Source organism: Acanthaster planci, linkage group LG03 (assembly GCF_054643075.1).
Source record: "Acanthaster planci isolate LZ-2023a linkage group LG03, COTS_SCS, whole genome shotgun sequence".
In the NCBI taxonomy this organism is placed as follows: domain Eukaryota; kingdom Metazoa; phylum Echinodermata; class Asteroidea; order Valvatida; family Acanthasteridae; genus Acanthaster; species Acanthaster planci.
In genome coordinates, this window is record NC_141779.1 from 10,544,352 (window position 1) to 10,570,532 (window position 26,181).

General features: G+C 40.2%; 1 protein-coding gene across 2 annotated transcripts; it reads left to right on the forward strand.

Annotated features, from left to right (window-relative positions):
- Positions 1-1,339: 1,339 nt before the first annotated feature.
- LOC110988284 (transmembrane protein 216-like) lies at positions 1,340-25,641 on the forward strand. Of its 2 annotated transcripts, XM_087134395.1 has the most exons (7): positions 1,340-1,388; positions 13,538-13,551; positions 14,314-14,407; positions 15,380-15,472; positions 16,800-17,001; positions 20,221-20,269; positions 25,502-25,641. In XM_087134395.1, the coding sequence occupies exons 1-6, from the start codon at positions 1,361-1,363 to the stop codon at positions 20,237-20,239; spliced, it is 450 nt and encodes a 149-aa protein (XP_086990521.1). In that variant the 5' UTR covers positions 1,340-1,360; the 3' UTR covers positions 20,240-20,269; positions 25,502-25,641. The 2 variants fall into 2 exon arrangements, with proteins under 2 accessions (XP_086990521.1, XP_022107337.1); XM_022251645.2 differs by lacking the exon at positions 25,502-25,641 and having other exon boundaries at positions 20,221-21,707.
- Positions 25,642-26,181: the final 540 nt, after the last annotated feature.

Here is a 26,181-nt window from a genome sequence, read left to right on the forward strand (position 1 = left end):
TTTCAGAGAAAGGGGCTGATGGTTGTTTGTTTCTATGCATATAAACAAAAATAAGTCAGCAAACGAGAAAATGTAGTACAGCAAAATCTACAAAAATCGTCTACCAACCAATACGGCCGTTTCACAATAGTGCGCCACCAAGAGTTTGCAACGCGTTGGCCAATCACAATGTGCGAAATTTGTCGACCCTATGCGCGTTTGGAAAGGGTCGACAAATTTCGCTCGTTGTGATTGGCCAACGACCAATGACTGCCTGAAAATCAGGCTTTCACGCGTACAAGTGCCGATCGAGTTCTGTTGAAAAATCTAGTTAGTGCCATAATTTGTGCAAAAATAACATCACTCGGTGAGGAGATGGAGATATATGAAAATGGGGAAACTGATGATGTCCAAATTCTCCCAACATAACTGCCAGTTCATTTAGAGACAATACTTTATTGTTATTCAATATGCTAATGGTCCATTTGGACAAAAGTATATCAAACAAAGCGTAAAAGAGTAAACTTTTTTTGTTTCTCTAGAGGGAGTTTTTTCACTCGAGCTCTCTTCCCTCTATAGAATAACAGTTTCTCTTTCATCATCAGCTACCATTGCCGCTAACGGGGGCCATTCCACACCCAACCCCGCTTGAAAAGGCGGTCATCACTTAGTTTGTTTTTTAAATGGGATCAGAAAAGGGCGATTTGCGGGAGGGACTATTTGAATTGCTTCCCAGTGCGTGTAACAAAGCCTCCAAATTTCGCCTTCCATCCAGGCCAAAACAGGGAACATCAAGAAATTCTACCCCCACCCCACAAACACACCCATTTGGGGAACTGCTTCATTTCTGTCCTCCTCAAACCATGTTTATAAGCGAAAAAAAAATCATGTTACATGACTGACGAAATTCCACCAGAAACAAGATCCACCTTTGCCAGCTTCCATTGACCGGTAGTTAATCTTTTACCAGCAGCTTCTATTTGACTACCAGATCCTCGTTGCGGGCTTCCTACATACAGCGCGGGACATCCCCTTCTCCAAAAGGGGGGGGGGGTGACCCTCGATCGTAAACGGTTACGTATTTCCAAATTCCTCTCCCTCCCCCCCCCCGATTTTTTTTTGCCTATTGCCGAAACTTTGGCCCTTAATTTGCTTTTTCCATCTACCCTTTGACAACCATTTATTGTTTGACTACCGCTTGTACCAGCCACTTCTCGAAAACAGCAGTACGCTTCTCTTTCACCAGTAAATACCCTTTGATGATCACGTTAATTCCGTCGTCCGTCACCCTGTTAGCAGAACACAAAACAGCCCACTCTTGTTGATAAATAGCGCCCTCTTTTGACCAATTTTCCTCGGTCATTGGTTGCTAAATTCCATCATGGCGGGTGATTTGGTGCAGACGAGAGGTAAACAGTTTGCAATTTTTATAAGCACATAGGCGTTATGCATCTTTAATCTTAGTTCTGCTTTTGTCGGCTGTGTGCATCTTGTCTGTATGTACTTTGGGAAAAAGTTCGAAAAAGAACCAGATTTCGAGGGGCCCTGTTTTCGCTGTTTACGCTGCGCGTTGCAAACAACTTCGAGTGACGTGAAATATATGTACATGTACCTTCACTACATGTCGAAAGCTAAGGCTTAAGCGGTAAGTTGCCCTCATAAATATCTAGAGTTTATGTATTTAGGCCTAGTTTGCAACTTAGATACAAAAACCATCGAGGTTGCGGGGGCAATTATTAATATTCGTTAGGCCTACATGTACAGTGTCTTTTAAAGTTTCAGATTACAATGTTTCAAAGTCTCGCTGTTCGTGTGTGACTGAAGTCATGTGACTCCACTGCAGTGCTTCCACAGTCAAAATTTAAATTTCCCTATCCCCAGAGCCAAATGTCCTTATTTTCCTCCCGATTTCCTTATTTTTTTAGTTAACCACCAAAAAGCCTAATATACTACCAAAAACTACTATGTTTGTTTGCTAGATGATCAGAAGAGGTCAATGCAATGCTTAAACTCACGGTCTTGAACGAAAAGCTCAGGCTGTGTGCATCATGGGTGGTGATATTGATCTGAATCAAAGATAGTAAAGCGCCGTGCAGCACTATACTATCTTTGATCTGAATGACACGGACAAACTTGTGCGCACACGCAGAAAGTTTTATTCTACTAATCTTGTTTCCAGTCATCCTAAATCTGACAGAATATAATTGCAGAGTTTGTAATGTTGATTTTGCTGCTAAGTTTGAGAATATTTGTAAAATTTGCTCAGGATTTCCTTAGAATTTCTTTAGGTTTGGGGGATTTCCTCAAAATTTCCTTAGATTTTTTTCATTTCCTTAAAATTTCCTTCGAAAGCAAAAATTTCCTTAAAATAAGGAAATTTCCTTGAAAATGGAAGCACTGCTCCACTGACAATTGAGCATGTGAGCACACTTAGAAAAGACATGTTCCTTATATAATTTTCTCTCTGCCTGGCAAATCGTTTCGCCCTCACATTTGGAGGGATGAGTTGATTTTTCCATGAAAATTTTCAATTCCTGCATGCATATTATTATTAACCATCTAAATTAATGCATACATTTCTAAGAACAGTAATTCAATGTAGCTTTTTTCTTTCATTTCATTCTTTCAACAAATATTAAAGTAAAGTGACTGTGTGGAGTTTTTACAGTTAAGGCCTACAAAATAAAAAATATATTGATATTTTGACAAAAAAGAGACAATAAATATTCATTAGGCCCTAGACATTACAACCAACATGTGACATCCAACAGCAAAATACATGTTACTTCCTCGTCTTGCAGAATACGTGTACAAGCCAAGTTCTGCAGTCTGGGGCAAGCGTCTACAGGAGCTATGTGTATATGTACATTGTATTCACCATCAATGCTTACAACACGTGTTGTTGATGTGAATGAACCAAAGAGGCCTTGTGTGATTTCTCCACCTCAACCTGATTCAAGTCATGCTCCTGCACCAGAACACAACATCGCTTCAGAGCGCTACCACCACCGATGATGATGACAGCGACTCAGAGATTGATGACAGTGGCAAGTGCTGTGTTTTCCACTGATTTCGACCCACTGAACTTGCAAGCTCCATCAATTTAACACCATGGGGCAACTGTTTGTTCGAAACTGCTTGCACAGGACACACATCAAGTACTGTTGCAGAGTCACCCCTCTCCTGGCAAGGGATACATTTTATTGTCACACCTTGGCACAGTCTCCCATGCTTCCAACCCACAGAGGAGTAAATTTTATCAATGCAGATTCCTTCTTTTGCCAGGAGATTTCCCAGAGAAAAATATAAGCCATTTTTTCAGTTCAAGCATGTTTATTATTTTGCCAAGTAAATTATGGTTAATGAAATAATCTCCACAGTAAGCACTACATGTACATGTACATCATGTTGTTTGTTTCAGTTTTAGAAACAAATGAAAGTGTGTTTAATTTAAAACATTTGCCAATTTATTACTTTCATGTTTAATGAAAAATAAACATAGGACAGTTGGGAAAAAACATAAAACACAGGGAAACTTTAGAAAGAAAAGAAACAGCTGCAATAGTTTTATCTTTATGTCTAATTTGAAATTTAAAATCATTTCAATACTTTGTGAGGTTAAAAAAAGATTGATCTTGGAAAAGACGACTTCCGACAATAAAGAATAAGAAGAAGCCGCACAAGACGCGCCGCATGGCAACAAATATTCATTTCACGCATGGCTTCACCTGGGCACTGTACTTCTGTACAACCCTCAAATATAGGTCACAGTTGGAGATCACTTCGTTGGGCTGAAGCTGTGATGGTCATCCAGTATTGATTGTTGTTTTCAAATTGCATGTTACTTAAGGAAGGTTATTAGGGCATTAGTTGATATCTTGCATTTGTTTTTTTTTTCAAATGAAAGAAAAAGCCTTATTCCCTTGAAAATCAGTGTCTGGTGGATAAATGGAGCAGCGCGGACATCCGGGATTCTTGCAAAATGTCATGTACATGTACCACACTGGTGAAAATAACAACGTACGCACACACCAGCCAGTCCGAGGTTCAGGTTACACAATCTTTTTTTTTGCTCAGTACGTACGCGTGCTCGCTGCAGTTGTTTTCATTGGCATGGTGGTTGCTACCCACAATTTTGTGAAATTCCCGGATATCCGTGCTGCCCCACAGGTCTAGAAGTCCCCTAGCCCCAGACTGCAGACTGGGGGCAAGTCTACAGGATGACCTCTATATCTTTGGCCCCACAACAGTCCATTCAAAAAGCGGAAACTCCACAAAAATGCCGTAGGTCATGTGTGTGGCTCACTCACCCCATCAGATCATTGATATTTTGACATTGGCGATTTCCAGTTTGTTTCTGTCCGTTAGATGTTTGCTTCAATTTCGTGATCTTCACATTGGCCATTTTAATACAGCGATTAACTCCGGATCTGTGCTAAACAGACCTCTCTGTGCTAAATAGATCTCTCTGTGCTAAACACAGTTGGGATCTGTTTGTTCTGGGAACCATACATTGTTAAAGACGGTAATCCCAACTACTGTTTATCAGCGAATTTGTGGGTGCACTGGAAAATTCTCTGCCAGGCGGAGGCACTTATAAAGTACCCCTACAAACTCTTTCGAAAAGAGGAGTATGTACATGTACATGTACGGTATGTGGCCTGGGATCATCTCTGTAGATTGAGGGGCTTCCAACTGGGGGCAAAGCAGACAAAAATGTTATTGAAAAATTGTCAGAAGAGCCTGAGAGAGGTGAGGGATGTCATTTGAAAAATGGCTACTGAGAAGACTTGGGAACGCTCACTTTTAGAGGGGGAGTTTGTTTTTCATGGATAATTAAAACTCAAAATGAAAATCAAATGAAATATGAAGGACCAAAACCATGTTTTTTGTATAAGAGGCCTCAGGGACTTCAGTTGCCTGCAGTGGGGCTCCAAACCTTGTTGATTTGACACTCTTTTCAGAAGAGCTTGAATGAAAGTAGTTCGGTGCACCCTTGTACATGTACATGTATCACTTGTTGTGAAGCCTAGTGTATGCGTGAATGCTATGAATGTGTCGAAAACAACAGCTGTTGGGTATTTTCATGGGTGGCGCATCATTGCGCAGGATTGGACGAGTGAATGGTGTGTGTGCCACACTCCATGCATCTGGCAACAATTTCACATTCGATCCCAAGCATCGTATGTATTTCGCTTTACATTCGTTATAAGCAATATCATGCTGTGGGAACTTATGTCATCCTCTGGAAACATTATCGGCTGATTCCCGGACCAAACAGATTCCAACTGTTTTTAGCATTGGTCAAAAGATCGGGAGATAATCAATGGAAGATGGCGAAATCGAAACAAAAATTTTGCTAATAGGAACAAACTGGAAATTGCCCATATTAAAACATAAATGATCTGATGGGGTGAGTGAGCCATATGCGCAAAACGGGGTTCACAGAAGGCGTTTTCACAGAGTCTCCACTTTTTGGATGGGCTGTTGTGGGGCCAAGGATACGGAGGTACATGTAGTGCAGTCTGCTGGTAGACTGACCCCAGTCTGGGGCTAGGGGTCGCCTAACATGCTTAACTTCATGTCCATCATGGCCATGGAACGTAGTGCTGGCAAACTTTGACTTTCACTGTAGGACCCTAGTCCCTAACATTAGGCCAAGGCCTACATTTACATGTACTTCAATACTTTCAACTTAAACACATTTCAAATGCATGTGGTTAAATACAGTTGTTTTCCTAGTTCTAGATTTTTCCTAGTTCTGGATCGGAAAAGAGTTCCATATCCTATGGGCAACACTAATTTTCCCTTACAATGTTAGAACAGCCGTCAGAAAGTGATATGTCCCAAAAAGTGAAAGTTAGCAAGGAAAATTCTGAAGCATTCCCTTTTTTCAGACAAGTCTCATAGATTTGTGCACAGGGGCATCAGGTGTTGTGTGTAGATAGAATTTTTACCAGATTTCTGACTCGCACTTCGACATTTTGAATGGTTCGTCCAAAATCACGGGAGCCAAAAATTGACCAAAAATTTACGTAGTGGTACATGTACATGTACATGTAGGTCACTCACTACATGTACATGTACATACATTTGATTCCAAATACTTTTGTTATACTCCACAGTCCTATACTGTAATCCTGGACAAATCTCATTGGGCCTCCAACCCCCGACCCCCTTTCAGTGGTGGGTCCATGTGTGGGGTCTGCGCTCCAGCTGGACATGACCACATTGACGGGGGAGGGGGCTGGACAACGTATGGCTATTGCCAAGTGTCCCAACAATTTTGTCCAGGATTGTAGGCCGTGTTTGTTTCACTCGGATCTAGATCATAATCAGTGATCCTTCGTTGGGTTCCAGACATCATGACTCACTTTAATAATGGATGGTACGAACCAGGGTAAGGGTCACTGATCCCAATCCAGATCTGTGTGAAACAAACAGGCCCAATAACTCTTGCATCTAACATACATGTTGGTGATTATATAACATTGGTCGCCAGGCCCCTTATTTCACCTTTTACTGTAAAAAAGAATCAGACTTGACACTAGGTGACAAAGTTAGTGACCTGGTGACTACAAGGACATGGATGTTCATGTTGGTTTAATCAAAATGAGTTTTAGATGTTCCTTTTTTTTTTAAAAATTGGCCCAAAATGGAACACATACATGTACATGTACGTTGTATGTTTTTTAGTTTTGGATCACACATGCTAGTGCACGCAAATATTTACATGTAGCAAATTCAACTACCCGTGCATAACAGACTTGTATTTGACGTAATGTGTTCGTCAGCAGGGGGAGTCTGGTTGGTGTGGTGGCTCCGTCCTCGCCTTCCACCTCCGCAACCCGGGATCAAATCCCACGTACAGTAGGTCAGCAAGTGGAGTTGGTTTTCAGTCCCTGCTTGCTTCCGTGGGTTTTCCCTGGAATATTTATTTGGGGTTTTCCTCCCACCTCTCACGTATGTTTCACTACCATAGGACATGTGGACATCTAGTTTCTGCGGTCGTGCAACCTTCAAATTATGTAGCAGACAACGAAAGCGATATTTTCTTGAGTCGGAGGTCCTATAACAAATTGTTTTCCACTTAATAACAAAGCCATCGGAAGGGGTAAAATTCGGGTAGTGTGTGAAACAATCATGACAGATCTTTTCTCTCTGAAAAGAAAATATTGGAAATGAGCAAATTAAAAGAGAAATGACTCTTCATGAAAGAAGACTAATCGAACTCACATGCAAATTTTTTTGAACAATGCAACATTTGAAACTCCTTTTTGAAATATTTTTCCAGTTTTCCCAAAGAAAATTGCCATATGGCCTAAGGACCAATACTTGCTGGCATCGTTACGGGTTTTTTGCAGCTGGCAAGAAGTCTGACGTTTGGAAAAAGCGTAATTTTATTAAGCAGTCTTTACGCAAAACACGCCACCAGTGGGTACTTCTGAGACACTAGCTACGTTGTGCTGAGACAGGGTGCCTGACCGATTTCTAGGGATTGTACGGACAAGCCTTGGGCCACGGGTTTGCAAATTACCCTGTCGAGGCGGAACGCCAACACATTTACTTTGTATAGCGAGCAACCCCCAGAATGTTCTGAGTCCAGACACTGACAATCGATGACAATGTCCAGTGTAAGAAAGACGTGTTACCATTCCTTGGTGTACGGTTGTTCTAGCGTGACCCAAATCGACTTTACCAAAGCGTGTTGCCAAATCTGTGTTGTAAACTTCAAAATCATTTAGATTAATACTATTAGGCCTACCTTCACAATACTTTCAGTGTCGTAAAATTGGTCAAAAATTAAAAAAAAAAGGTCGCATCCGGAAATTGGCACAAATTAAGTTTGAGTGTTCTGAAAAATGGTGCACTTAAATAAATCTTAGAAAATTCCACATCAACGTCGACATTTCTTTGAAATTGATAACAATAAGTCATCATTATACATTTACATGTACCTACATGTACATGTACACCAACAGTACTCAAATCAAGCTTAATTTTATAGTTTTGAGGGCATGTTAAGAGAGTTATTGTGCACTTTCAAAATCTGGCTAATACAGAATTTCATTGGTCATTTTAAGCCAGTATATTAAACGAAGATTTATTTCAGCGCACTAGAGACAAAAATAATGTTATACGAACGTATGGAGATGCCATGTCTGTTATTGTCAAATTAGGGGTCAGTATACATGTATGTATATAGTGACATTTTTTCTGTGCATCTGTTACACGCGCCCAGTGGAACCTGTCATTGATGTGGCTTCAAATAATACACGTACATTTACTTGGTAGGCTATTTGTATTCTGTAATTACTCTTGGAAATTAAAGAATGTTTTCTAAACTAACAAATCATGTCAGATTTGACAGGAAAAACTGAACCCCTTAATGAATAGAAATACCCATGTACATGTACATCCAAAACACGAATTGTGAGCTCAATTTTCTTCCACACAGCATGTCTGAAGTGAAGTAAAGAGTCACCAATGCTTGACAAGCTCTCCATCTTGATATTGACATTCTAGTGCTCCTTGTTCCTCCCAAAGTGACCCATGGCATTAGCACAAAATAAAATTTGGACAGTCATGCAAAAACGAAAACTCCCCCAGGCCAAATGATGGAATAACTGCAAAGCTCAAAACTGAACAGGTGGCTGGATGATATATTTTTCTGAATCAGCACAGGTAGATATATTGGTTGATATATTCCTTGAGAATGGTTTCTAAATATCACTAAGTAAACGCATTAGCCTCCAACGTATTTTTTGTTTCATCTTTAACAAGTTTCTTTTTCTCTAAGGGCTTTGTGGCTCTTTCATTCATGAGACTACATGTACATATATAAAATTCAGAGATACAATTAAATTTTTGTCATTGAAATCATGCTGTATTTTTCTCTTTCACAGCAGATTTACAGAAGGCATTGCCGTAATGTGGTGTCAAGTCTTCCAGTGCTGACATATATTAGATACATGTACATGTAAATTACAGGATACTTTTCTCATCAAGACAATTAAAAACGGAGTAGCATTTATCAAAAGTCATAAGTTTTATTTTAACATGAAATTACATGAGACAAAATGCTTTAATTAATAAAAATCAATTGAGAAAAGAAATATTAAAAACTCATTTTGTCGTTGATACCTCATGTTTGCAACCTACATACATTGTATTCCAAATGCTAAAATTACTTTTGCTCTGTAACAATGTTGGTATTAAATATTCCAATCATGCCATTCACCATGCTACATGTACATGCACCGGATACGGTACTGAGTATGACTATCGGCATGATCAACTAGGTCACTCAAGTTCCCAATTCCAGATCTATAAAGCATGACCATATCTCTGAAAATAGTGCAATGTCAAACGATCTCTTGATCGACTTGCTGCACATCTTTGTGCAGTACCCATAACCTTGGTATGGTATGCCGCTGTAGGGATTTTGATGACTGAAAAAAGTATTTTTCTGTCTTTCTCGGTACGTACATGTACATGTAAGGAGGGTGCTCTATATGTTGAAAACATGTAAAATAAAAACACACCATTCTCTTCAACAGGACTTCTTGCCCATATGAGATTCATTCCACGCCTTATTTTTGTTTTCCAAACATAGTTTTTGGGTGGCAGGCTCGGGAAAACTGGAGAAATATGCCAGTTTCCACCTCAAAAACTAGTGATTTTTGCATTTGTATCAATTACATTCCAAAATAAGGTGAGAGATATTGGTCGTTTTGAAGTTATACTTTCACAAAGTAAATTGGAAGGTCGGAAATACAAATCTATAGCAAAGAAAAACAAAAAAGTTAATTGAGAGATGATAATACCCGATACATTCTGAGCTCAAAACTGTGATCACTGGGCAGCCATCGTCAGTTGGCATGGGCATGAAACAATTTGGCGCACACAAACTAAGTGTCCCGCTGAAACATACGTGCTCTAAAACTGTCTTCATTGTCATCTTGACTGTCAACTCCTCTTGTAATCTGTGCGAAATGCACTGTTGGATGAACGTTTAAATGAATAAATAAACAAACTGCTGCATGGGGATAGTATTGTTGGTACCCCGCTGTGCAGCTGAAACAGTCAGAAAGAGTCAAAATTTACACAAGTTCTATTTTTTCAATTCACTACAATTCTGATGAACTAATTTTCTCTAAACTAAAATGAGAAATTCTTTTCTGGAAAATCAGCTTCTTACAATGGTTCTGGCTGCATAATGGATTTCTTTTTATGTGTGAAGACGTTTTTGTCATGATTAGAAATTAATTGAACCCATCCAGAACTATTGAAATATGTTGTCGTCACTTTTGTTGGCCCTGTAGGCCCAAAGTCCAAATTAAAACTTAAATTTTGAAAATAATTGTGTAGTATCTCCATCACAGCCGAGCTAATCCCTCCCCCCCCTCGCTTTGATATGGGCCAAAATAACCTGGCTCTTTGAGAAGTTCTTAAAAGTTGATAAATGCTGACAGATTATTTTTCCTACAGTCACCTACATGTATAAGCCATCTGAAAGCAATGATATGACCTGCATGTAAAAGTCAAATTTAATTTAGAGGGAATATTAATGAAATTTACTTTAGTAATGAAATTTGAGGCAAGGTTATTGCTCTGGCAAGGCACTAGAGGCAAAAAATCAAAGTGTGCCATGTTTTGGCCACAACACATAAGTGTACATGTACATGTAAGGGTACATCAACAATATTAATGAAAGGCCTACCGATATTATCAGTCAAACAAGGAAAAGCTTAAGACCCGAATCTGCTATTTAGAAATTTTTTTGTTAATAGAAAATATTCAGACAATTTTCTGGAACCCCCATAGACTTTGTAGACAACCACTGAAGAGGAGGGAGGATATTCTTTCCGAATCTTCATATCATAATCCATCCATATCGGCCTGGTCACAAATTGACAAATCTCAGCTATGCTCAAGCATTGTCCAAGTAACTAGGACGCTGTGAATCACGTCTTTTAAAATTTACACATGTACGTGTAAATATGTGGACATGGTCGAAAATAATAGAGCCCTAGAACCTTCCATAAGCCTTGTGTATCATTCATTGATTTCACTTACGTAGCTCCTACCCCGAATCAGAGTCCCCGAATCAGAGTCCTAATGTAGGATACTATTGCAGATCATGTTTGAATGTTAAGAGGTGATTCGTAGTCCTACATGTACATGTAGTTGCTTAGACTAGGTCTGCTCCTAGAAATCTGGTTGAAGGCACCCCATGTGTATACACGTACATGTACCGTACAAGTATAGTACGAAGTGAATTAGAAATTGGCTTACACGCGAGTGCAGAACTAGACTTGAAATCAAGTTTGTAATTGGCCGGGTGCAGGTGTAGTCTGACCACCTTCCTCGTGATGCGTATGCGGTGTGGTTCGGCGTGCAGTTTAATAACACGCGGGAAAGGTCAGTGCAACCTCGCTCCCCTATATGCATAGTCAGTAGTGCCCAATGACAGACTTGACAATCTGCAAGCCCTTTTGTGCACAACTTATGGGGCTTGCTACCAAATTGGAGGGAGCACTCTGATTGGCTAAGAATCCCGATTCTATGAACATTTATTTTAGGGGCAGTTTGAGTTGAACATTTATTAGCAACAACCACAGTCTTGTTCATTAAAGAGGTGGTTTACATTATTGTAAAGGGACGATTTACCATAAAAGCAGTAGTTTTTTTGCCAAAAAAGATAGTTAATAGATTTGTTCCTGAATAGTTTTGTAAAAATATACTTTGCCTTTAAGCATCATATCAAAAGGGATATTAATGCTAGATATATGAAAGAAACTGGCACTAATCTAATAAACGTGTAGACATCCATATATAAAATGGACCAGTCTGTGATGTAGTCTGAGCTACTCTTGGCCCTCTCCATGGAAACGTATCAATTTGCAGAGCAGTTAGGTGGACACCGAAACCCGGTACTGAACAGCCCACCCCCACGCATCATATCCAGGCCGAATCAGCATGGCATGCTGGATTGTGGGCAATGATGAACAGGCCAAGCACTAATTGTAAAACGACGCATCATGCTGACCAACGACTTGATTTTAAGTTTAGTGCAGAATGTGTTACACCACTCTCTATATTATGGAAGATAAATGTACATGTACATGGATGGTGCACACTGTTGGGCTTTGTTTTTGTGAAATGAGTTTGTGATATCTTGTGAATTGAATACCGATATGTACTTGTACTTTTAGAAAACATGGCATTTTTTTGTCTAGACCTCATCTTGTCAAATATTTTTTTCTTTTTAAATTGCCAGCCTTGAATGCATGGCATACCATTTATACATGTACATGCACATACATGTACATGCACATGATTTTTCAATTCCCCTATCAGACTGAGTGCATGACTAATCAGTTTGGTCACCTCCCATGAAACTGTCACTTTTTGCCACATTTTTCAATGTGAAATTCACTACTGCGCTGCTTGCATTAAGATGGCGATGTGCGCAATGAAATATATAAACAAAATTCTCACTTTGCTCCATAATCATAGAGCTACAGTAAACTACAGAGTGCTGACATGTACAATGTACTTGTGTACCGTTCAAAGAGATGCCTATTGGGCAAACTTATGAAAAACATTTATTTGGCTTTTGTACAGCTATTTGCGTACATGTATCTGCGTCTGTATTCTAAAATGATGCGTCAACAAAGCTGGTACACAAATAACCTAAACGCACAACTCAGTAAGTGAGCATTTCATTTTGCTCTGCATATAAACACAAATGCGTGCGTGTATGCACTGCAGATAAGTTTGCTGTGACATACATGTATTTTCATCGGATTTTATCAGTACCCGATGCTCATTGCGTTTAGAGTACACAATTCGATATTCATTCTGTTAAGTTTCCAATGTTTTACATGTACAAGCACACACATAGATGCAAGATGTCTGCGCCCAGGACAGCGTCAAATTTTCTCCTCGCAGACAATGAAAACGTAGCGCTCTTTTAATTTCATATACAGCTCTCTGTGTCCATAATCCACATTACCCAATCATAGTCAGTCTAAAATGACTAGTTTCAGAGTATTTTCAGAATACCTTGCAGCTGAAAAATAACTCTTAATGTGTTTTGCTATGCAGTCAAAGCTACATGTATGCACCGGTTCATGGATGGTTACGTGCATACAGAGGGGAACATACATGTACATACACGCAGTAAAGGCAGATCAAATGATTTTATTGCAATAGAATGGCATGACACTGATAAGAAAGCAGTGCATAATAATCAGGGTCATTGGGAAAAAAACAATTTCCAAATCTAACCTGACGAGCCTGCTCTTTGCTACTTGGGTACATACATGTACATGTACGTACATGTATGTCGCTGAAGTGTTCTTGGATCATGGTACATGTACGTACATGTACATGTAGGTGAGCAATCAACTGTGACTTAGAGCTAGCTCAAGGTGGCATACGTACATGTAAGGTCTTGGGTATTCAGCAGTTAAAAATATAAATGCTGTCATTTTTATAGAAGACAAGTTTATTATTTGTATGTGATCATTTTCACTTTCTTTTATTACAGGGAAGACGGTGGTTGTATCCTTTCGTCAATACCGATGGTGTGACATGTCAAATGTTAGCCTGAGACTGAGGTGATAAAGTTGACAGGTGGCAGTTTGTACGCATGTGTGTGTGTTTTGGTGTGGTGGGGTTCTATGACACTTAGCCCCACAGACTTGTGTGGGAATCCTCATGCTCTGAATGAAAGAGAACTTGAAGAAGTAGTCTTTGTCCAGTAAGGTATCATGATTTACCAAAGGCAAGACCAAGCCTACAGCGACTTGCTCAGCAAGAGAAGTGCTATTTTTACAGTTAAATAGTTTGCTCCAAATCATAAGCAACAAGGCCAAGTTTTGTGTTGCCTTCCAACTTGGTTTTATTCACTCGATTCAAGGCATTGGGAATGTGGCTCAAACATACTCAAGCTGCAGTGGCAAATCGTACATATCTGCTGATTTGGCTCACTTTCGATAATATCCAGAGGGGATGTCCCTAGTTCCCTAAATCTCCCTTGCTGCGACCAAGCACTGGTCAGTACGGTCAGGAGTATTACCACATATGGGCATCGTGCCCTTTGTCTGTGCCCCTTCTGATCTAACTTCAACATTAAATATCTCAAGTTGGCACAAATGAATTTTAAATCTCATCGATACAAATGTGTTTTAGAATGTCTAGTTGATGTGACCGGTCAGATTGCACGAGATTTCTGACCTAATATCCCATCCAAATATGGTAATAGTCCAGATTGCAGTAAGTGCAAACCAGGAGCACAAGTTCCTTAACTCGACACACCGTCAGCTTTCATCCCTTCCTCTGCAAATCTTGCTGTATCTCAATGGCTGGTACTTTTCCCTCTTCTGGATAGTTGAACTGCTGTTGTTCATCTACAAGGGTTAGTGTGGTTCATTGCATTTGTTGATAAACATGTATTCCTCTGTCTGCTGAGTCTTAGCCACAGAGCTGTACATGTATATAATTACCAGAGTGCTAAATTGTTGTGTAGAGTGAAGCCTGCTTGGCACTTCCATATTTTTATGCACAAACCTATGAAAAACTTGAAATTTGGTATTGCTTTTGTACGGCTTTTTGTGTTTTGTTACTGTATTCTAAAAAATGCCGATATATGGTATGCCAGAAGACCTAAATGCATAATCAGTAAATGAAATGGGTTTACTCAGCGCAAAACAATGCATGCTGAACCACTGTAGATACTTAGTTAAATGACAGGGATCTGGCAAATGGTGTGTTTTTGTGTTGCGTTCAGACTTCATACATGTACACGTAATTCAAAATTCTTTCCATCTTATTTTATTATACATGTATTTATGATCGACAAATACGCACATAAATTCAAAATGTCTATGTCCGGGAGGCGTCGAAGCTTCTTTCTGTGGGGAATGACTACATGTAGTTAGCACTCTAGTACTGTAATATTCTGTACCGCCATGGTCCTTTTGCAACACTGGATTTGGCATACATTTGTAGAATTGTACAGTGGTGCAAAGCTGAGTATGGCAAATTTTCCAAAATACATGTATTAATTTGAGCACTTACAACATGGGCGTGTCACCACATTTTACATGTAAACGGATGAAGTCAGTTCTCTGAAAGAAGAACACAAAAACTGAATGCGATTACTTCAAAGTGTGTGTGAACCACGTCACCACGGCCATTCCTCAAATGCAGTCACTGTGACGGACTATTATCAGTCAGGGTATGGCCAAAATACACATGAAAAGTCATACCAGTGCAGGTTACTCAACCCCTGATAGCCTTATTCATCTGCAATGACAGCCTATCCATGTACGTGTATAAGTGCACATGTTTGCTAGAGTAATGCTGAAATTTGTGGTTTGCTTGACAGCGACGGTGCTGCCGTACCCAGGTGCTAACTTTGCTGCAGAGGCAGTCATACTTTTTCTCATGGCCGGCATTGAGTACGTCAGGTTGTTCCTTGGTAAGAATCTGGTTGTCCTTGTCCATCCACCACCTCTGTCCTTAACCATCACTTTACAATCTATGTACAAAAAGGTGTTTGTGTGAACTCCTCTTGAGAACTGTCAGCATTCAGTGTGTGTCAGAACAGGTTGCCTCACTGAAAGGTATAGTCCATCATTTGCCACAATCCAAAAATTAACCGATGAAATTGTTGGTGCAAAGCATACTTGGTTTAAAGATGGTTGTTGGACTAAACTCCCTGTGAAGTGATTCTTTCTGGCAAGTTGTAAGTATGAACAAAACAATGAAAGAAGGCCATTTCCAATGACGCATGTAAAGATGCCTTGTGGTAAATTACCATTGGAAGCATAAACAACCTCTTCATTCCTCCTATATCCAACAATATTTCTTGAATATGCTCCCTTGAGGGGGGGCCCATTGCCTTAAATCCTTCAAAATCCTCTGGTAATCTCGATCAATATGTTGAGGCAGTGCAGATGGTATCCCGACGCAGTATGGAGGATTTCATGTATAATGTAGACATGAATTTATGCATGGCTGAGAATAAACAACAGTAGGTCTAACCCACAACCTTGACACAGTGCATCCTTTGCAATCAGCCATTCTCCCTCAATCCTCCAAAACCACCCGGAGGATTTTGGAGGATTGAGGAGGGTTAAGGTTGAGTTGAAAATGGCTTGTGCTTTGCATGTTACATATATAAACAGATTGTAATGGTAATTTTTTTTTCAGATTTTTCTCATCTCGACCTTTTATGATGGGATGCGATCATAAAAATCATCTTTCCATATTCCCAGCAATCCAAGCTTAAGATGGCTTGTCTGGGTTGTCAGCATGACAACATCCCTAGTGGAGGCATGTTCCATTGCAGGGGTGCGATCATAAAAATCATCTTTCCATATTCCCAGCAATACAAGCTTAAGATGGCTTGTCTGGGTTGTCAGCATGACAACATCCCTAGTGGAGGCATGTTCCATTGCAGGCTACGACTTCACCTATTTTATCTCCAGGTTTACGTGCACCTAGGTGACTCAGGTTCAGTATCAGACCACTTTTCTGTTCGCAGAAAGTAACATCCTTTGAGTTGGCAGTCTTTATCTGGTTGAATCACTTGAAGCATCTCAATAACTTGGTGCTGGAGCCAGGAGTGTACATATGTAGGTTTTGGAAATGCCATTGTTCTGCACGAGACCAGTACCACAGTTGTCACTGATAAGGCTGTCTGACAAAAAAAAGAACAAATCCGTGCAAAAAAATATTACACCCCAAAGTCATTGTCATGGTACTTTGAAATGAACTTTTTCCCTGATCTTGTTTTCCAAAAGGCAAAAAGGGCAACCTGACGGAGAAGATCATCCATCTGGGCGTGTCCCTGGGCGTCGGCCTGGCCACGCTGTTCTTTGGGCTGTACCTGTTCCTGTGGCAGACCTATGTCCTTCGCATTGAGCTCATTCTTGTCGCCGTGGAGATGGCCTTTCTCTTCTTTGAGGCCGTCTTTGGACTCATAGCGATCATCACATTTGCAAGGTGCATATGCATTGACCCATTTACACTTAATGGGAATGAAATCAATCAAATACAAAATACTTGGTTCATTGTCGGTACTGTCTAATCACTGTTTTGTCAATTATGTCATCAACTGTTTGTCAGTTGAAAATCCAGCAATGAACCTCCAACCAATCCAATCTATTGTTCAGACAGTGAACATTCTGTTTCTCCATCCCTTGGTGTATGTACAGTACATGTACATGCATACTATATGTACTATTTGTCTGATTATACATGCCCATGTTCAATTGTTGTCTATTAAGTGCCTAACTTTATAAAGATGAACAAAGAAATTGACTGGAGTGGGATTTGAACCCGCAACCTCCAGAATACCGTACCTGTGTTCTACCAACTGAGCTATCCAGCCCTACGTTGGTAGTTCTTCCCATTTGTCAATTATCTTTCTTTGAGGGTGTGAGTCAGAAGCCATGTAACCTAAAACACCACATGGCCAGGGATAACTCCCCAATCATACACGATGCAACCTGAGAAGTGGTGAACAGGGATCAATTATGGAGGATGTGACTTTTTTTAACACAAATCATGAAACAAACTATACAGGGAAACTGACTAGGTGCTTACATATAATTATAAAGATGAACAAGATGTTCTGTGTCTGTTTTTTTGCATTTCTAAGCTTTTAAATAAAAATTTCCTGGCCATGATTGCATAACTGCAAAGTTTCAACCCAATCAAACATGCGCTTCAGGATATATAGTGATATAAATCGGCACTTTTGATGTCACCTGACATGTTGAAATTTGCACCTTAAATGCCATGTGATGCGGCACTTGATGTCATTATGGTGATTTTTCCAAGATTTAAAATACCATTTAACTCCACGTTATTTGATAGCTGTTGATGTCATCAATATGTCACTCCGTGGTTTTAACCCGATGGGACACGCACTTCACAAAATACAGTGCTTTTGCTGGTATGAAACGGGCCGGATTCAGATTCGCACCTGCTACACTCCTTGCTACAGCTATTTCACCACACGCTGATTCCTTTCAGTGCCAGGAATCTTTCCATTTATTTACCAGAGCATGACGATGCGCGATTTCCCTGCCACATGGTTTTCTTGTTGCCAAAGCAATGGCCCCGAAACAGTGTGGGTCAATTATACACATTACATGTACAAAGCATGGCTCTTACAGCTACGGCTGTTACCCCTATGGGTCGTGTTGGTGGCACTGCCAGCAGATGGCAAATTTTGTCATTGGTGGTGTACTGCGTCTATAAACAGTGTATCAAGCCCAACACCTTGGACAATTGATGCAGATATGTACTCTAGTTTTGACAGGCAACTTCAGACTGTAACCGTTGGGATTGAATTTGTAGCTATTTTTCATGAATTAAAGGTCTTTTCATCATAACTCCCGGTCTGATAAAGTCATCATCCTGAATTTTCCACAAATGTTGCAAGCATAAAGGACATCATGTTAACCAATTTTCAAACAATTCTAACCAACTTCGCCACAGACATCTATTCAAATACAATTTGAACAATTTTCAATGTGTCGTAAGAGGGAGCTCAAGATTTTCATGACGTCACCAGTAGCTGTTTTGCAGAGTACTATCTGGCCAGAGACTAACCCTGTTCTAAGCAAGTTCATATCTGTCACCAATTTTGAATTACTGTATGCGTATAAGGGTCACACGATTTTTACACACACAAGATGAAACAAAGAACGCAAACACCAAGTCACTGGAAGTCACGGTTGATTTCATGTGGATTTTTAAAGATTAAAACTCAACCATTTTTGATTGAGTGTTGTTTGACACTTGATTATGTCATTATTTTGAGGACATCAAATAATTGACATCATTATTTAAGGATCATCTTTTCCTTAAGATCCTTCTTTGGTGTAACTGTGAGTAAGATCCAAAATTGTTAATTGACCAAAAAGGCCTCTTGAAACTGTGTACAAAGTCAACAGAAGAAAATAAATATTCAAAATTTATTAATGAATCAAAAGCTGACATCATCATGACATTACTTTACTAAAAAAAACAGTGCTCTCTGGTCTTCCTGTGATGTAACTGTGATGAAGATAAATCTTTGCCAAGTGACTTGAAAGACCGTTGAAATGCGTGTACAAAATTAATGGAGCAAACTAAATATTCAAAATTACATAATAAATCACATGATGACGTCACAATGATGTCATGTTTCGAGGCACATCTTTGCTATGAGTAAAGGGTCTTTGTTTGAGGCAACTTTGGTGAAGATCCCAAATTGCAAAGGGACTGAAGTGACATGCAGAAAAACTGTGTACAAAAGAAAAGAAAAAAAATCATGACAAAAAGAATGCCTTTTTCAACAAAATGCGAAAAAAAGTCAACAAAGAAATTGACTGAAGCAGGATTGAACCTGTGACCTTCGGAATACCATACCAGTGCTCTACCAACTGAGCAATCGAGCCCTACGTATCCTCCCCGGATGATCCCCATTCACCACTTCCCAGGTTGCATCATGTATGACTGGGGAGTGATTCCTGGCTATATGGTCTTTCAGGGTACATGGCTTCTGACTCATGCCCCCGAACAAAGATGTATGGGAAGTGCCACCAACTTAGGGCTGGATAGCTCAGTTGGTAGATACGGTATTCTGGAGGTTGCAGGTTCAAATCCCGCTCCAGTCAATTTCTTTGGTAATCTTCATAATTATATTTAAGCACCTACATGTTGTCAGTTTCTCTACATAGTTTGTTTCAAGTTACTGACATTCGAGACCTTGCACATCCTGTTCAAAAAAAAATGTTTACACACTTGCTAACCATTCTGCTTTAATCAAAACTATCCCAATTATTAAATTTTCAGACTGCCAAAAAATCGGAAAGTTCCATTTTCCATAAAGATTAAAAAAGTTCTGGCAAAAGGGGGCACTATTGCAGAAAAAAGGGTACTTTCCGCTATGTCAAAATGGCACTTGCACATACATACATGTTAGACATTTAAATGGCTTCTCTCACTTGGCTGCCTGTTTTGCTATTTGATCAATAAATGGTGTTCCAATTTCCAACGGTTCAGTGTTGGCAGATATGAATTTGTGGCGTGGGGGAAGGGTAGAAAGAACTAATTCAGATACATGTAGGTGGCAAATCATTCAACCCTTACATGTAAATCAAGTGCGTTGTTCAAAAGATCTCTCGAGTTTATTTTGGTGTTTTCAAATGTTATATTGTTGTTTTACAGGGCAGAGTCATTCAGATGATGAAACTTTGCAAAAGTATGCCGGTGCCCAGTGAGTATGTACTGCTAATGGAATCAACTTCATTTCATGACTTGTCTCTGAATTGTTAGAACGTTCTATGTGCAGAAAAGCAAAGGAACATGCTGGGTCGGTTTCACACACTCTAGGTCTTTTGTATGCTGTGCGTCGGTTTGGGTTGGAATCAGAGTCAGTTTTGCACCTGTTTTGTCCCATGAGTATAACCCTTGGATGTTACTGGCCCTCTCAAAGGGAAGGCTCGCAACAAAAAGCCATTGATGTCTGTGTTATACATATTTGTTTTTGTCCTTTTTTGTGGTGATTTTGTTCTTACTTCATTACGTTTTTTTGCCATACAAAGAAACCAATGTTTGAAGTATGGAAGACTTCTTAGGGCTCAACCAAAGATTTTCGTTGGGTTGTTGCCTTAGGAGTAATATCAAGAAGAGTTTATCAGTAAATGGATTTGTACATGTACGTATATATCTACAGTGTTTGTGTAAAGAGATCGAATAAGTCTGTGACTGACTTCCAGATTTGTAATTTGGCTAATTACAACAAAAGTACGAGTACAAGTTTATTTCCTTGTACATTACCTTTAGTACGTGTTCAATAACAAGCTTTTTTCCCTTGGCACATGGGTCATTAAGAGAGCAACATCCCAGAGATTTGTGTTGTATGGGTATGAGTATTTTTCCACAAGTTGATCATGAGTACAGTGATTTGTTTCTTGCCGTTACGAGTTCAAGGCAGTTGTTTCTCACGAGTAGAGTGCAAGTACATGTACATTTCCAAGCATGCAAGTACCAATTCCACTGCACTACAATGTCATTCTTAGTAGTGGAGGGTCCAATCAGAAGGTGTCAAAGTACCACATGACCACACGGTTCCCTCGGATATAAGCCACCCTCACTGCACACAAGCATTTCAAATGGGATAGCAACCTGTGCGCCGCACGTTGTAAACTCGACAGAGGGTTCATATTTGCCTAAATTACTAACTGAATTCTTTATCAGAGTCCCTATCGGTCACAATTTCTGCTGTTTCCGGCTGTCGTCGTTCATACTGGATACCGGCTTTGCGTTTTTCGCACACTTTTTGCCATTTGTAAAGCTAAAACGATTGCCAACTATGTAAATACATGTACTGTGCATGGTGCTCCAGTCTTTTCTCGTTTACTTGGGTCAGTGAGGGCAAGGGCGTCATGGAAATCCCCTCATTAATAAACCCCGCAAACCAATGATCAAAACGTAATATATATTGAATGAGTTTTCAAAGTGAATGTTGGTGTATGCTGGCCAGGCAATATTTCTGTGTATGTGATTCTAAAACGAAAACTCGTGTATTTGATATGCACTTCTTAGAAGAATTGCATGTCAGTGTAAATATGTATTATATATGTAATTATTGTATATAACCAATGAATCAAATTGCAATAAAATCTTGTCGCGCCTGAGGTGTTTCAGTGCTACATTCGCAGTTGTTAACTTGCATCATTTTCACCTCTCTGTCGCATCATTGGTCTAAGTTTAAGCGATACTCGAACTCGTTTGTGCATGTGTATAAATGTAAGATGTACATTTATAAGCCATTGAAGTACGAGCGGTTGAATTTAAAGACCATGCCGGGTACCAGTTCCAAACGGTGTATTCGAAAGATGTAGAACTCGTGATTCAGTCGACGGTACAAGGCTCACTTGGAGAAAACTATGTGGGTTCAAGGTGCATTATAATTTCTTTAAAATATGTTGTATTTTCTTAAAGATTTCATAAATCTTTTAGCTAGCCCATAAAGAGAGAAACTACCTGGCAGCCCCCCTCCCTGTCATCAACGTTTGATGATAAACCCTCAGCAAGTGTGTATATTGCCACGAAAAATGAGGAGTGAGTCGTGTTTCACAGGCCGCGTGTGCCCATTGGGGCCCGTCTGCTTTACACCTGTGCCGAGTTCTCATTGCTGATTCCATGCAGCCCGACGCTCGAGCGTGGTACTCCTTAAATTATCCTTCACGGTTTTCTGTGGAGTTATGGTACAGTATCTGTTCTGTTAATTTTCATGTGCTTGCATGCGCTCGCTGCCGGCACACGAAGGTGCAGGGTCGCACCCCAGTAATGATCCGAGAGCCCTCATTGTAAAAACAACAGTTCTCATCAAAGTTTTAGGTCTTTTGGTTGGTAGCATTGGCACATGAAATTAACATTTCGTAGCCAGATTGTTGTTTAGGGTGGGAGCTTCCTTGACAAAAAGAATCGCTGTCTGAAACAGAGACAAAGTCTCATGGCAGCCATGTGAGTATAGAGCATGGGATGGCGCTGTTTTGCTTTGGCTTTGCGATCAGTTCGTGGTGAAGAGTTTCCGCGTAGTTGACTACTACTAAAGTATGTAAAGATTTCAGCAACTTTGATGGCAGTTCCAAAGTTTAGTCCCGCCTTTTTTCTTTTCTTTTTTTTTCAATTTATCGGTTGAAGGTAACACTTTCTTTCAGATTATCTTAAACACTGGTAATTTAATGTAGTCCACTGTCTCGTCGCATTTCCGACTGGCATCGACACACAGTAGCACGCTTTCATTGCCCCGCCTCGACGCAGTCAGAAAAGTGTCATCTTCGGGGACTTCTGCTGGGTCGGGGCGGCAGCTGACAACCATGCTGCACGCGCTGGCCCGTATAGCATTTCAACATATTTTCCAAGATCCCCCGGCCGCAGCTCAGCTCGGCCAACATGATGAATAGGGTGCCATTTCTACCCGCCACTTTGACGCGCTTATAAGAACAGTGCAAGTGAACCCTGCCTTGCCAACATACGAACGATTAATCTTCCGTGACGTCGCACAGCCGAGCAAAGAAAATACAAAAAGAATAAAATGAAAATTTGCGATTCGGATTTGGTTATTGACGGCAGAAAAGAGATATTTTGACACATTTTGGCGCCATAAATCTCCAGTGTTATACTAGTTTCATATTGTACACAATCAGTGCGGGTCCAAGCATCATGTCCGACCAGCGCACCAGTATATTTTGCCAGAGGGATTTTTATTGGGGGTGTTTTCCGAACGGACGTACCGTCATCTGATCTTGAAATATTTTCGTCAGGTGGAGTCGAAGGCCCCTGCTTCTGCGGGAACGGGGGACAAAGACGATACTAATGTACTTGAACAGTGCCAAGTTAGGCTGTTTCTTGTGATTTTTTTTTTGTGTTTTTTTTTTACGACACTCGCTGATTCACACTTTGCTAGGAATTTTAGTGAGCAGACGCTATGTCTATATATTCGATTGGTCCAACTTGGCCAAATGTTGGCAGTCATAGTCACGTCGTCGCCTTGTTACGTAGTCCCAAGATATTTCATTCATAAGCCATTGCCCTAACCCCATTAAAACTTAATTTTCATTTTGTTCTCTTCATTTTCAAAACTCACTAGAGGGGGCGAACTCTGCCCCTCGTCCTGATTTCAGTTGTCCTTTTGAAATACTGCATTCGTTTGAAACAACAGAAACCAGTATATGCATCATGCGTGTAACGACATCTGTACTGAATATATCATCCTGTGAAGTTGAAATGAAATGGGATAAAGAGTTTGATGTTAAAATTATCAATATATCGACTGCCACAAGTGTTGGCCCATACTTGGGTACATTTCATTGCACACGCTTGCTTGTGTCTGAAAATCGAAGATGTCACCAAAACGGTTTGCGATATGTATATAATTGATACTGTTTATGTCAAAACGCATGCCCATGAGTAATATCAATTTAGTTACTCGTCTATCCCCGATCCACATAGTTTTATTTGTGTTACTGAGTCTAATGCTTTCTGAATCTATTGTTAAGTGCCTAATTTTATTGTGACCTCCCCATGTTTACATTTGGGTTCGCTCAAGGTTTTGTTCTATACATTTCTTTTCTAGTTGCTTGTTTGTTGCTTGCTTTCTAGAGTAAATAATATTAGTAACTGTGGCCGCAAGACGAGAGAAAAGGTCGGGATGGCTGGGGGCGCGATACTCAAATTCGTTGCAGTGATGCTGCAAAAAACGCATCGGCATGGGAGCGAATTCTGCCCTCGGCCCTGTTAAGCATAAAAACCTGATATAGAGCAATCAACCTATTGTAAGCGTAAAAATACCAACTGTTCTGACACGCTTTCGTCACCCAATTCAAGCGTTTGAAGACAATTTTGAAGTTGACGCCACACATCGACAAACTTATTTCCCCCGACAAGGATTTTCCTTATCCAGTGTACTAATCTCTAAAATACCACCCCGAATTGGAACGAGGCCTTATATGGCGTCAAATTTTGTACCAAACTTAATCATCTTCTGCCGAAAGTGTAATTGGAATCGTGGAGAGATGACAGGAAAAAAAATCAATACAGTTCTTTAAAACGCACAGATGGGCCGACAGACGCGCTATACGCCGAGAAGCTAACAGTCGCTTGTTGCTTAGTTACTTATTTCTGTATTCCACTCTTTTAAAGTTTAGAAAGAAAGTTAAAGATGTTGGCGCGATGGCATATTGACTCCTTTTTGTTGGGCTAGTGTTTGAATTACGGTGTCGACTCATGTTCGGCGACTTGTATGCATGTCTGTGTCCATTACGTTTGTCAGTAAACTGTATGTACAGTGCGAATGCTGTCGTAATTTAGTTCCAGCTTGTAGTTGTCAAATTTGCCTTTTCATTTTCAACAGATAACCCAAATCCAGATAAACCGCGATAGTGTCTCCATTCAAAATTAAATTTGATCATTAAGATCCATTAATGTAGGTAGAACATTTTATGTCAGAAAAACAGAATTTGGAAGAGGAAGACGATTGATTAAGAGTTTTTCTAGCTCAAAATTAGCGGCACAGAGACCCCACCCCCACCCCCCTAAAAAAAACAACGTGAAAACAACAACAGTTCCAGCGGCGAAACCCAGATTCGCCGGTCCGTCGGCGGAAGTTTTTCTAGGCTCTGCGGATCTCGGGCTAAGTCTCCCCGGCTCAACTAGCTTGCTTGCACCGCGGATAAGCGAGGGGGAATTGCCACCCCCCCCACCACCACCATGCACATTCAGGCGGAGAACAAAAAGGTCGGTGACGGGCCCTTCTTGGGGCTTGCTCTTTCCAATTCGGAAGCGGGACTTGTTTTGGTCTCTCTTTTTTCAGAAGTTGATCGCTGCACCCAAGAAGAAGTCTTTGGGCTGATTTTTCTCAAAATCCACCCTCGAAAAAAATCTTCTTGAAGACTTATTGTTTTCAGTAATTTCATTTTGTGCGAATTTTTTTTCGCAGTGAAACAAGCTGTAAAGAAACAAAAAGAAATTCAAGTGCTAAAGGTAAATAATTATGGTGAACAATAAATGTCACTCTTGATTTAACGACCCTCCCACCGAACTCCGTTCTGTGCATCTGTACCCATAGAAGGTATGTCAGTTACGATTGGGGTTGGCATGATTTCAATTTTGCGCTGAAAAACATTGATATAATCTAATTCGTAGTTCGTAATCGTACCTTTAATTCATTTTGAATGGGATCTTCCATGCTAAGATCTCAATCAAATCCTCAGCATAAGTAGTCGACATTCATTTGTGTTGTTAACTTAATCACCGACACTGATCCATGTTGTCGACATTCGCCTCATCATTGAGCAAGCGCTTTGAAATCAGATTTTAGCGTGGAGCTCATTTACGATTTTTTCCTAGCCATTCCAGTATTATAGCTATGCTGGACATCCTAATGAAAGTTTATCTTAATACTGAGATTTTGATCTGTGCCATCACTGAAACCGACCGCCCGAAACTAACCAACTGACTCTCTTGTGTATATAGTAACATGGCTTTTGGTAAATTAATTTCTTAGAATATTGTCCACAGTGTCGCAAACAACATAATGCACTGTGCACTTATACAGGTCTGTTTTTGTTTTTCCCCCACAAAAATCGAACACCAACGACGCGAGATCTTCAGTGCGGA

Excerpts from the sequence above, each read along its gene's own strand:
- LOC110988284 (XM_087134395.1), top strand. The coding sequence starts at position 1,361 with ATGGCGGGTGATTTGGTGCAGACGAGAG. Across the intron at positions 14,408-15,379 it reads GCTGTTGTTCATCTACAAGG|CGACGGTGCTGCCGTACCCA; the intron begins GTTAGTGTGGTT and ends TTTGCTTGACAG. Across the intron at positions 15,473-16,799 it reads GTACGTCAGGTTGTTCCTTG|GCAAAAAGGGCAACCTGACG; the intron begins GTAAGAATCTGG and ends GTTTTCCAAAAG.